Consider the following 12,685-nt stretch of genomic DNA (forward strand, 5'->3'; position numbering starts at 1 on the left):
TCCAGGTCAGCCTGGACTAGAGTGAAACTCTACCTTGAAAACAAAAACAAAACAAAGGGCTAGAGGGATGCCTTAGTTAAGGCGTTTACCTGCAAAGCCAAAGGATCCAGGTTCGACTTCCCAGGACCCACGTTAGCCAGATGCATGAGGGGGTGCATACATCTGGAGTTCGTTTGCAGTGGCTGGAGGCCCTGGTGTACCCATTCTCTCTCCCCCTTTCTCTGTCATATAAATAAATAAATAATCAAATATTAAAATTTTACTTAAAAAAAACAACAAAACAAGCCGGGCATGGTGGTGCATGCCTTTAATCCCAGCACTCAGGAGGCAGAGGTAGGAGGATTGCCATGAGTTTGAGGTCACCCTGAGACTCCATAGTGAATTCCAGTTCAGCCTGGCCTAGAGTGAGACCCTACCTCAAAAAAAAAAAACAAAATGAAAACAAACAAACAAACAAAAATTACTGCTAGAGGGTGAGGAGACAGCTCAATCATTAAAGTGCTTGCCTTGCAAACATGAGGACCTGGCACACCGAGATAAAAATTCCAGTTGTAATATTATGGGTGAAGCTCCCTGGCCAGCCAGGATACTTTAATTGGCTAGTCTAGCCTAACTGGTAAACTCAAGCCAATAACCCTGTCTCAAAAATGGATAAGGCATGCATGGTGGCACACTCCTTTAATCCCAGCATTTGGGAGGCAGAGGTAGGAGGATCACTGTGAGTTCGAGACCACCCTGAGACTACATAGGGAATCCCAGGTCAGCCTGGGCTAATAGAGCGAGGCAAGACCCTGCCTCAAAAAAAAAAAAAAAAAAAAAGAAGAAGAAGAAGAAGAAAAGAACAATGTATAAACGTTATTTCCTTCAAAACAATGCCCTCCCCAACTTTTTGTTTAGTTTTTCCAGGTAGGGTGTTGCCTCGCTCTCACCCAGGCTGACCTGGAATTCACTATGTAGTCTCAGATCCTCTTACCAAGTGCTGTGATTAAAGACATGTGCCAACATGCCAGGCCTTTTTGTGTGTGTGTGTGTGTGTATAAGAGATGTACATAAGCATGCACCTGTGTATGTATGCCTGTGGGCAGGGGCACAGGTAAACAACAGGTGTCTTTTTTTTTTTATTCAGCTTTATATGGGTGTTGGGAAATTGAACCTGGTTCAACAAACTTTTCAGGCAAGCAACTTTAACTGCTGAGCATCTCCACAGCACTCAGTTTCTTCAATTGCTCCCCACATTATTTTATTTATTTATTTATATATATATATATATATATATATATATAATTTTTGTTTTGTTTTGTTTTTCGAGGTAGGGTCTCACTCTGGCTCAGGCTGACCTGGAATTCACTATGTAGTCTCAGGGTGGCCTCGAACTCTCAGCGATCCTCCTACCTCTGCCTCCCGAGTGCTGGGATTAAAGGCGTGCGCCACCACGCCCGGCTTATTTTTTATATTTTTAATTATTTTCTTTTGTTTTACGAGGTAGGGTCTCACTCTAGCTCAGGCTGACCTGGAATTCACTATGTAGTCTCAGGGTGGCCTTGAACTCATGGCGATTCTCCTACCTCTGCCTCCTGAGTACTGGGATTAAAGGCATGCACCACCACTGGTTATACTTTCAATTATTATTATTATTATTATTATTATTTTCGATGTAGAGTCTCACTCTATCTAGCCCAGGCTGACCTGGAATTCAGGGTGGCTTCCAACTCATGGCAGTCCTACATTTGCCTCCCTAGTACTGGGGTTAAAGGCGTGCGCCATCACAACCTGCTCCCACCTTATTGTTTTTAGACAGTGTCTCTTACTGAGCCCAGAGCTCATCTACTTGGTTTAGCCAGATACTCTAGATAGCAAGCCCCAGAGACCCTACCTCTGCCTCCAGTGCTGGGGTTCCAAACTCAGGTTACCATGCCTGCTTAGCAAGTGCTGTTCCCACTGAGCCATCCTGTATTCCCCCCAGTCCGTTTTCTTTTCTAGTTGCAGTCCCCTAAGTTCAAGCCTAATATAAGGGCTGATAATGAGCATGAAAAGACAACACAATTTGTCCTTTTGGTTTCATTTTTTTCAGTTCATTTCCATAAAAACAATATAAAAGGCAATGCCATCATCTTCCCCTGGGGGAGGGGGCATAATCCATCAAGCTGGTCTATGCTGCTCCAGTGGTTCAAAGTTCATCATGAGATATGTGCAGGGCATGGTCACACAGATCTGAAATGAAATAGAATTTAACAATTTGAGAGAAATGGACACATTCCCGCCTGCCAAGAAGATATTCTAAGCTACACTGACACATACATCAGCCACCATTCTCCAGAGCATATGCTTGCGAACGACAAAATACCCCAGTGTCCTCTCATCTCAATGCTGACAAGTAGAGAATGGAGAGGAATAACCCAAATCCCTGCACCCTCTACACCACGGGAATCGGAAGTTACTGGAGCTAGCTTCTACCAGAGGGCTGGGTGTGCACAGGTTACACAGGACTGTGAGAGCAGGCGATGAAGTGGGTACAGCTTACCTGTTCGCTTACTGCAAAGTTTGTCTTTGACGTTTTCAGCCTCTCGGGAAAAGAATTCAATAAGTTCGTCCTCGTATTCCTCCACAATGCTCTCACACTGTAAACCCAAGGGGGAAAAATAACACATGGCAATAAGAAGAGGCCTCTTGCCCTCGCCTTCAGAGACAATGACCCAATGCTCCACTTGTTTAGTTTTTCTCTGAGACAGGGTAGCCCAGGCTAGCCTTAAATGCATTATGTAGCTGAGGATGACCTAGACCTTCTGATCTCCTAACTCTACTTCCTGAGTGCTAGGATCGTGGGTGTGTACCACCATGCCCAGTTTGTGTGGTACAATGATCAAACCCAGGGCTTTGTGGCAAGAGCACTCTACCAACTGACCTATATACTTAGACCTCCTCTCTCTCTCTTTTTTTTTTTTTTTGGTTTTTCTGAGGCAGGGTCTCACTCTAGCTCAGGCTGACCTGGAATTCACTATGTATTCTCAATTCTCAGGGTGGCCTCCAATAATAATAATAATAATAATTATTATTATTATTATTTTGTTATTTGAGGTAGAGTCTAGCTCTATCCCAGGCTGACCTGGAATTCACCATGTAGTCTCAGGCTGGCTTCAAATTCACAGAGATCCTCCTACTTTAGCCTCCCTAGTGCTGGGATGAAAGGCGAGATTTTTTTTTTTTTTTGAGGGAGTGTCTCATTATGTAGCCCTGGATGAGCTAGAATTATGTAGACTAGGCTGACCTCAAACTTGTAGAGCTGCTCCTGCCTCTGCCTCCAGAGTGTTGGGATAAAGAGTGTGTGCCATCAGCCCGGCTTCTTTTTTTTTTCCTTGAGGAAAGGTCTTGCTCTTACCCAGGCTAGCCTGAAACTCACTTTGTAGACCCAGGCTAGCTTTAAACTCATAGAGATCCTCCTACCTCCTCTGCCTCCTGAGTGCTAGGATTAAAGGTGTAAGCCAGCATGCCAGGCTCCCCATTTTTTTTTTAATATGTTAACTTTTTATTTATTTACTTGAGACACAGAGAGATAGAGAGAATGGGCACGCTAGGGCCTTCAGCCACTGCAGACAAGCTCCAGATTCATTTGCCACCTGTGAATCTGGCTTACATAGGTCCTGAGGGAATCAAACCTGGGTCCTTTGGCTTTATAGGCAAGCACCTTAACTGCTAAGCCATCCCTCCAGCCCTCCCTATTCACTTTTAAGAGCCAGCTACCCAACGCCATCACTTACCACAAACTTGAGGGTGCCACTAATATCTGAATCAATCCGAATGCCTTGTAGATCAAGTTCGCTAGATTCTCCGTTCCGGCTCACAACACGAACATAGTTCTTGCGGTGGGTAGAAGGGTCAATCTGTTCCCCATACTCTTTCATACGGTCACATACCTCCTCAAGCAGTTCTGTGAGGTGGGCTTCTGAGCGGGCATAAGGTACCTAGAAATGTATTCAGCCTTGGGTCACTGTTTTCTATCTCATAAATCAGTAATATACATCCTTACTTTTCCTTCCACATCTACTAACCCATTCTTAAAAAAATAAAAATAAAAAATTGAGCTGGGCATGGTGTTGCAGGCCTTTAATCCTAGCACTTGGGAGGCAGAGTTTGGAGGATCTCCGTGAGTTCGAGGCCACCCTGAGACTATATAGTGAATTCCAGGTCAGCTTGGGCTAGAACAAGACCCTACCTTAAAAAAACAAAATAAAGGGACTGGAGAGATGGCTCAATGGTTAAAGTGTTTGCCTGCAAAGCCAAAGGATCCCGGTTGGATTCTCCAGGACCTATGTAATATGCACAAGGGGGCACATGTATCTGGGGTTCGTTTGCAGTGGCTGGAGGCCCTGAAGCACCCATTCTCTCTCTCAAGTAATAAAATACATTAAGAAAATAAATAAATAAATTTGTTGCAGTTTTAAAGTACTAGTTTTGTTTTGTTTTTGTTTTTCAAGGTAGGGTCTTGCTCTGGCCTAGGCTGACCTGGAATTCACTATGCAGTTACAAGCTGGTCTCGAACTCATGGCAACACACTCCTACCTCTGTCTCCCAAGTGCTGGGATTAAACTCATGCGCCACCACACCTGGATTCTTTTTTTTTTTTTTCAAGGTATGGTCTCATTCTAGCTCAGGCTGACCTGGAATTCACTATGGAGTCTCAGGGTGGCCTCGAACTCATGGCGATCCTCCTACCTCTGCTTCCTGAGTGCTGGGATTAAAGGCGTGCGCCACCATGACTGGCTGGATTTTTTTTTTTTAAAGGTCTCATGTAGCTCAGGGTGGTCTCAAACTCACTATGTAGAAAAAGATGGCTTTTATTTATTTATTTGAGTGGGGAGAGAACGAATGTGCATGCCAGGGCCTCCAGCCACTGCAAGCGAACTCCAGATGCATGTACCACCTGTGCATCTGGCTTACATGGGTCCTGGAGTTGAACCCAGGTCCTTTGGCTTTGCAGGCAAACGTCTTAACCACTAAGCCATTTCTCCAGCCCCAAAGATGGCTTTTGAACCCTGATCTAACTTCTTCTACCTTCTAAGTGTTGGGATTGCAGGCATGTGTCATCATAACCTGGCTCTTTATTTGTTTTAATTAATTGATTTATTTTATTATTAGTTTTGGTTTTTCGAGGTAGGGTCTCGCTCTAGCCCAGGCTGACCTGTAATTCACTATGTAGTCTCAGGGTGGCCTTGAACTCACGTGATCCTCCTTCCTCTGCCTCCTGAGTGCTGGGATTAAAGGCATGTGCCACCACACCCAGATAATTTATTTATTTTATTTTTATTTTTTGGTTTTTCAAGGTAAGAGTCTCACTCTAGCCCAGGCTGACCTGGAATTCACTATGGAGTCTCAAGGTGGCCTCGAACTCACGACAATCCTTCTACCTCTGCCTTCTGAGTACTAGGATTAAAGGTGTGCACCACCATGCCCAGTGTATTTATTTATTTTTATTGACAACTTACATAATTGTAGACAATAACCCATGGTAATTCCCTCCCTTCCCCCACTTTCCCCTTTGAAACTCCTCTCTCCATCATACTCCTTCCCCCTGTCAGTCTCTCTTTTATTTTGATGTCATCTTTTCCCCCTATTATGATGGTCTTATGTAGGTAGTGACAGGCACTACAAGGTCATGGATATCCAGGCCATTTTATGTCTAGAGGAGGATGTTATTTTATTTTCCCCCTTAATTTCTTTTCTTTTTTTTTGGTCATTTTTATTTATTTATTTTTATTTTCACAATTTTTATTAACATTTCCATAATTATAAAAAATATCCCATGGTAATACCTCCTCCTGCACTTTTCCCTTTGAAATTCCATTCTTCATCATATTACCTCCTCAACCCTCAATTTATTTTCAAATGCTAATCTTATTTTGCCTGATAATATAAACCTAAGATAAATCAGGTATAGTTGGGCTGGATAAGATCGCTTAGTGGCTAAGGCATTTGTCTGCAAAGCCAAAGGATCCCAGTTCGATTCCCTAGGCTCCATGTAAGCCAGATGCACAAAGTAGCACATGCATCTGGAGTTTGTTTGCAGCAGCCAGATGCCCTAGGGCACCCATTCTCTCTTACTCAACCTCTTTCTCTCTCAAATAAATAAAATATATTAAAAAAAAAAAAAGATTTTGCCAGGCATGGTGGTGCATGCCTTTAATCTCAGCACTTGGGAGGCAGAGGTAGGAGGATCACTATGAGTTTGAGGCCACTCTGAGACTACATAGTGAAATCCAGGTCAGCCTGGGCTAAAGTGAAACCCTAACTTGAAAAAACAAAAGACAAAACAACAACAACAACAAAAGGACAGGCATAGTTAACTACAAATTGTAGGCAGAGACAGAACTCTTTGATTAACTGTAATCAACTCTATCCCTTCCTTTTGAACTACCTTAGTAGTAGTTCTTATGGAATAGGTATTCATTTTGGTCTTAAAATGAGATTGTGCCCTGCCTTCCGCATAGGTTCTGAGAATAGCAACTATTAAAGCACTTCACAAGGCTCATAACCTTAGTGTTTCTAGAAATATTGTTCACTAGGTATAACTCTGTATATATGTTATCTTGTTTTTCTTTTGTTTATGGTTTTTCGAGGTAGGGTCTTGCTCTCTAGCCTAGGCTGACCTGAAATTCACTGTGTTAGTCTCAGGGTGACCTCAAACTCAGTGATCCATCTACATTTTCTAGGATTAAAGTGCTAGGATTAAAGACGTATGTCCCCATACCCAGCTGTATGATCTTCTTTTTATTTTATTTTATTTTTTAAAATTTTTTCTGTTTTATTTATTTATTTATTTGAGAGGGACAGACAGAGAAAGAAAAAGGCTGAGAGAGAGAGACAGAGAGAGGGTAGGGGGGTTGAATGGGCGCGCCAGGGCCTCCAGCCACTGCAAATTAACTCCAGACGCGTGCGCCCCCTTGTGCATCTGGCTAACGTGGGTCCTGGGGAATCGAGCCTCAAACTGGGGTCCTTAGGCTTCACAGGCAAGCGTTTAACCGCTAAGCCCTCTCTCCAGCCCCCTGATCTTCTTTTTATTGATTTTTAAAAGGTAGATAAAGGGCTGGAGAGAGGGCTTAGCGATTAAATGCTTGCCTGAGAAGCCTAAGGACCCCGGTTCGAGGCTCGATTCCCCAGGACCCACGTTACCCAGATGACAAGGGGGCGCACACATCTGAAGTTCGTTTGCAGTGGCTGGAGGCCCTCGCGCGCCCATTCTCTGTCTCTCTCTGCCTCTTTCTCTCTCTGTCTGTCACTCTCAAATAAATAAATAAAAATATTTAAAAGGTAGATAAAGAGAAAGAATGGGCACGCCAGGGCCTTGAGCTACTGCAAATGAACTCTAGATGCATGAGCCACCTTGTGCATTTGGCTTATGTGGGTCCTGGGGAATTGAGCCTGGGTCCTTTGGCTTTGCAGGCAAACACCTTAACCACTAAAGCAGCTCTCCAGCCCTGTATGATCTCCTTAACTAAAACACACTTCCTCTTTTTTTGTTTTCTTTTGATGTTTTAAAGTAAATTTTTGGTTTATTTTTATTTATTTGAGAGAGAAAGAGGCAGAGAGGTGAAAGAGCAGAATGGGTGCACCAGGGCCTCCAGCCACTGCAACCAAACATCAGATGCATGTGCCACCTTGTGCATCTGGCTTATGTACTGGGGAATCAAGCCTCCTTAGGGTTCACAAGCAAGTGCTTAACCACTAAGCCATCTCCCCAGCCCTGGTTTTTCAACTTTTCGAGGTAGAGTCTCACTCTAGCCCAGGCTAACCTGGAATTCACTATGTAGTCTCAGGATAGTTTCAAACTCACAGTGATCCTCCTACCTCTGCCTCCCCAGTGCTGGAATTAAAGGCGTGGGCCACCACACTCGGTTTCTTTTGTTGTGTCTATGCTATACTGAAATGAGTCCTATGTACTAGTGATGTAGAAAAAGGGACTAATAAAGGTATCCTGTCTGCTAATTCCTATTGCAACAACAAAGATTTAGAGCCAACTCGGGCATGATGGGACATACCTTTCATCCTAGCACTTGGGAGACAGTGGCAGGAGGATCCCTGTGAGTTTGAGGCCATAGTGAACTACATAGTGAATTCCAGGTCAATCTGGGCTAGAGTGAAATCCTACCTTAAACAAAACAAAACAAAATGAAAGACTCCGAGCCAAGTACAAGGGTATAAGCGTCCAGTCTTTTCCAAATGAAAAAGATCCCAAATTTTTTGTTTGCTTGGTTTTGATTTAATTTTTTTAAATTTTTTTTTTTTTAAATTTATTAGAGAAAGAGGCAGGGAGAGGGAGAATATGAATGGATGCACTAGGGCCTCCAGCCACTGCAAACAAATTCCAGGTGCATGTGCCACCTTGTGCATCTGGCTTATGTGGATACTGGGTAATCAAACTTAGGTCCATAGGCTTTGCAAGCAAGTGCTTTACCCATTAAACCATCTCTCTAGTCGTATTGTAAAAAAATTATTATTTTTAAAAATTTAATTTATATTCAAGGATGAGGCAGAAACGGAGTGAAAGAGGCAAACAGAGAGAGATAGAATGAGCTGGGCATGGTGACACATGCCTTTAATCCCAATACTCCGGAGACAGAGGTAGGAGGATGGCCGTGAGTTCAAGGCCACCCTGAGACTACATAGTGACTTCCAGGTCAGCCTGAGCAAGAGTGAGACCCTACCTTGAAGAGAAAAGAGAGACAGAGAGAAAGAGAGAGACAGAGACAGAATGCACATGCCAGGGCCTTCAGCCACTGCAAATGAACTCCAGAAGCATGTGCCACCTTGTGCATCTGGTTTACATGGGTCCCGGGGAATAAAACCTGGGTCCTTTAGGTTTGCAGGCTAGCGCCTCAACCACTAAGCAATCCCTCCAGTCTTTATTTTATTATTAACAAAAAAATTTAGCTGGGCATGATGGTGCACGCCTTTAATCCCAGCACTTGGGAGGCAGAGATAGGAGGATAGCTGTGAGTTTGAGGGTACCCTGAGACTACATAGTGAATTCCAGGTCAGCCTGGACTAGAGTGAGATCCCACCTCGAAAAACAAAAAAACAAAACAAAACAAAACAAACTTTTTTTTTTGTTGTTTTACAGAGCCAGGCATGGTGGCACACACTTTAATCCCAGCACTCAGGAGGCAGAGGTAGGAGGATCGCTGTGAGTTCGAGGCCACTCTGAGACTATAAGTGAATTCCAGGTCAACCTGGACTAGAGTGAAACACTACCTCCAAAAACAAACAAACAAAAACAGCAAAAAAAAAAAAAAAAAAAAAAAATTGAGAGAGCAAGTGAGAGACAGAATTGGCACACCAGGGCTTCAGGCACTGTAATCAAACTCTAGAAATTTGCACCATCTAGTGGGACCTTGCACTTGCCTCACCTCTGTGCATCTGGCTAACATGGGATCTGGAGAGTAGAACATGGATCCTTAGGCTTTGCAGTCAAGAGCCTTAACCACTAAGGCATCTCTCTAGCCCTTTTTAATTTTTTTTTTTCCTTTCTGAGGTAGTCTCACTCTAGCTCAGGCTGACCTGGAATTCACCATGTAGTCTCAGGGTGGCCTTGAACTCACGGCAACCCTCCTACCTCTGCCTCCCAAGTGTTGAGATTAAAGGCGTACATCACCATGCCTGGTAAAATCTTTTTTAAAAAATACTTTATTTATTTAATTGAGAGACAGAGAGAGAGAGAGAGAGAGAGAGAGAGGAGGAAGCAGAGAAAGACAGAATGGGCACGCCAGGGGCCCCAGCCACTGCAAATGAACGCCCCCTTGTGCATCTGGCTTACATGGGTCCTGGGGAATTGAACCAGGGTCCTTAGGCTCCACAGGCAAACACCTTAACCACTAAGCCATTTCCTCAGCCCAAAATCTTTTTATTATTTACTTATTTGAGAGGGAGAGAGAGAGATACAAAAATAGGCAGGTAGAGAGAATGAAAATGGGCACATCAGGGCCTCCAGCCCTGTAAATGAACTCCCAGATGCATGTGCCCCTTGTGCATCTGGCTTATGTGGGTTCTAGGGAATCGAACTGAGGTCCTTTGGCTTTGCAGGCAAACACCTTAACCACTAAGCCATCTCTTCAGCCCCTGATTTATTTTCTTTTCCGAAGATATGGTCTCATTCTAGCCCAGGCTGATCCTGAACTCACTCTGTAGTCCCAGGCTGGCTTCAAACTCAGTGATCCTCCTACCTCTGCCTCCTGTCCAGTTTGTTTTTCACTTTTATTTTTTTAAGAAATATTTTTTAATATGTATTTATTTGAGACAGAGGCAGAGAGAGAAAGTGGGAAAGAATGGGCTCACCAGGGCTTCCAGCCACTGCAAACAAACTCCAGATGCATGCACCCCCTTGTGAAGCTGGTTTATGTGGGTACTGAGGAATAGAACCTGGGTCCTTAGGCTTTGAAGGCAAACGCCTTAACCACTAAGCCATCTCTCCAGTCCTTGTTTTTTTCATTTTTTTTTTTTTTTTTGGTTCTTCCAGGTAGGGTCTCATTCTGGTACAGGCTAACCTGAAATTAACTATGTAGCCTCAGGGCGGCCTCAAACTCATGGTGATCCTCCTACCTCTGCCTCCTGAGTGCTGGGATTAAAGGCGTGGGCCACCATGCCCGGCTGTTTTTTTCATTTTTGAGACAAGGTCTCATGTAGCCCAGTCTGGCCTTGAACACCTGATTTTCCTACCTCCATCTCCCAAGTACTGAGATTATAGGTGTACCACCACATCCATCTCCCAGGTCACCTTTTTTTGTTTGTTTGTTTTTCGAGGTAGGGTCTCGCTCTAGCCCAGGCTGACCTGGAGTATCAGGGCGGCCTTGAACTCACAACAAATCTACATCTGCCTCTGAGGGCTGGGATTAAAGGCGTGTGCCATGGGGCGGGGTCATTTTGAAGACAGGATCTCACTCTATAGTTTTATTGGCCTGGAGCCCACAGAGATCCTCCTATTTCGGGCTTCCAGAGTGCTGGGGTTACAGGCGTGAGACACCATGCCCAGCTGTTTTCATTTCTGAATTCAGAGCTAAATTCTTAAAGCTTGGGTAAACTACTTTATTTAGGAGAATAGTAAATTACCTCCACAACTGACTGGCTGCCATCTGGATTGATCCGGAAAGAGCCCATCTGAATGGTCTTCTTGGGGTCCACCTGAGCAATTTCCCACTCTAATTCATCCACCAGAGCCCTGCAAGCTTATGCATGGGAAGAGGGTGAGGGAGGGGTGGGAAAGGGGAGGAGAAAGGAATCAACCCAGGCGGTTCAATTCATTCATGTCCCATGCCCTAGGTCCCAAGGATCAGCTTCCTCCCACTTCTCTTTGTGCCTTTACCTCCACAGTGCAGATCCTGGCTCCTTCGAGCCCAGGCAGTTCCCAGCAGAGCCCCAAGAAGCAGGGCCAGCCAACCCCAACCTCTCATCCTTAGCGTAATGGGGTCGTACTACCTAAGTTCATGTGAAAGATAAAACGTTAAGTGTGAGACTAACATTCCACTTTCCCCCTGCCCTGTCCCCGCTCCATCTCAAGGCCTTCAAAAGTCTCAGTGTGACTATTTTCCAGGAAAAGTCGGGGACACAGAGCGCCATCTCGGTGCCAGCGCACCTAAGGGCCCAGGTTCCCCCGGGCACTGTGTGTGTGTGTGTGTCGGGGAGCGGGGCAGGGGAGGTGCAAGCTCAGAACTTAGAACTCAGTTCCAGAAACTACGTCGACAGGTGAGGCCCTGGACATTGATACTTTAGCACTGGACGCGGAGGGCTTACAGAGCTAGGTGGCAGCTACAGGGCAGAGTGGCGATTGCGCGATGGTGACAGGCATAAAGGGCTGCCACCAGGAAACCTTCAATCGCCCAGGAGGCCGGCGAGATCAGAGCACAACTAGGGCCTGTCTGGACCCAGCACCGAGGGCTCCCGAATCCCCACCGCCGCCTGTACGTGGTGGCTCGTGCAGACCGGCCCCTCGCAAGGGCCCCGCCGGGGCTTCGGCTGGGGTCGGTCCGCAACCTCCGCGCGCCCACGGCCCCGGCCGCCCGCCCGCATCCTTCCCACCTCTGCTCCCGGGGCCGCCGCCGTGGCCCAGGCACCGGAACACCGCTGCACTCTCACTTTGTTTTCTGTGGCCTCCGGCCCTAGCCACTGAATGGGGGATCGGGGCTGCCCCGGCTTCTCCGGAGGGCTTCGGCGAGCCCCGGGCTCTGGGTGCCCCGCGGCCACCGGGCGCAGCTGTCCGCAGCTTACTGGGGACCTAATCGGGGCTGCGAGGCTGCGGGGCGAGCCCCCTCCAGAAAACCCTAGCCCGAGCCCGCCGGGCAAACTCTCGCGCGAGCAGGCAGCTCGGGAGCGCCTCGGCGGCGGCGAGGACCCCGTGCATCGCCGAAGGACCCAGAGTTGCGTGGCGACTGAGCTCCACGTGACCACCTCCGGCCAGCCGGAGACCGGCTGGGGCCCGAAGCGAGCCGAGCTCCAGTGGTGAACCGGGTAGTGCTTCTGTCCAGGTGGGCCAGGTCTTTCTAGGTAGCGTGGCCAGTGCCCAAGAAACTACTCTTCCCAGAAAGCGTTGCGACACCAATCTTCGACAGCAGCTACAGGTCTTTTTGTTTTCATTGTTTTGCTTTTGTTACTGTTAATATCCAAGTGTATGTTATTTATCATAGCTATGTATGTATGCGGGGGA

General features: G+C 46.1%; 1 protein-coding gene across 1 annotated transcript; it reads right to left on the minus strand.

Moving 5' to 3' along the window:
* Positions 1 to 2,043: 2,043 nt before the first annotated feature.
* Cnpy2 (canopy FGF signaling regulator 2) lies at positions 2,044 to 12,308 on the minus strand. Its single transcript, XM_004649980.2, has 6 exons — positions 12,061 to 12,308; positions 11,348 to 11,460; positions 11,095 to 11,210; positions 3,756 to 3,959; positions 2,522 to 2,618; positions 2,044 to 2,211 (listed from the first exon to the last, which is right to left on the minus strand). Exons 2-6 carry the CDS (start codon positions 11,433 to 11,435, stop codon positions 2,168 to 2,170), a joined length of 549 nt encoding a protein of 182 aa, XP_004650037.1. The 5' UTR covers positions 11,436 to 11,460; positions 12,061 to 12,308; the 3' UTR covers positions 2,044 to 2,167.
* Between the last annotated feature and the right edge of the window lie 377 nt (positions 12,309 to 12,685).

The sequence above is a fragment of the Jaculus jaculus genome, chromosome 6 (assembly GCF_020740685.1).
Source record: "Jaculus jaculus isolate mJacJac1 chromosome 6, mJacJac1.mat.Y.cur, whole genome shotgun sequence".
In the NCBI taxonomy this organism is placed as follows: Eukaryota; Metazoa; Chordata; class Mammalia; order Rodentia; family Dipodidae; genus Jaculus; species Jaculus jaculus.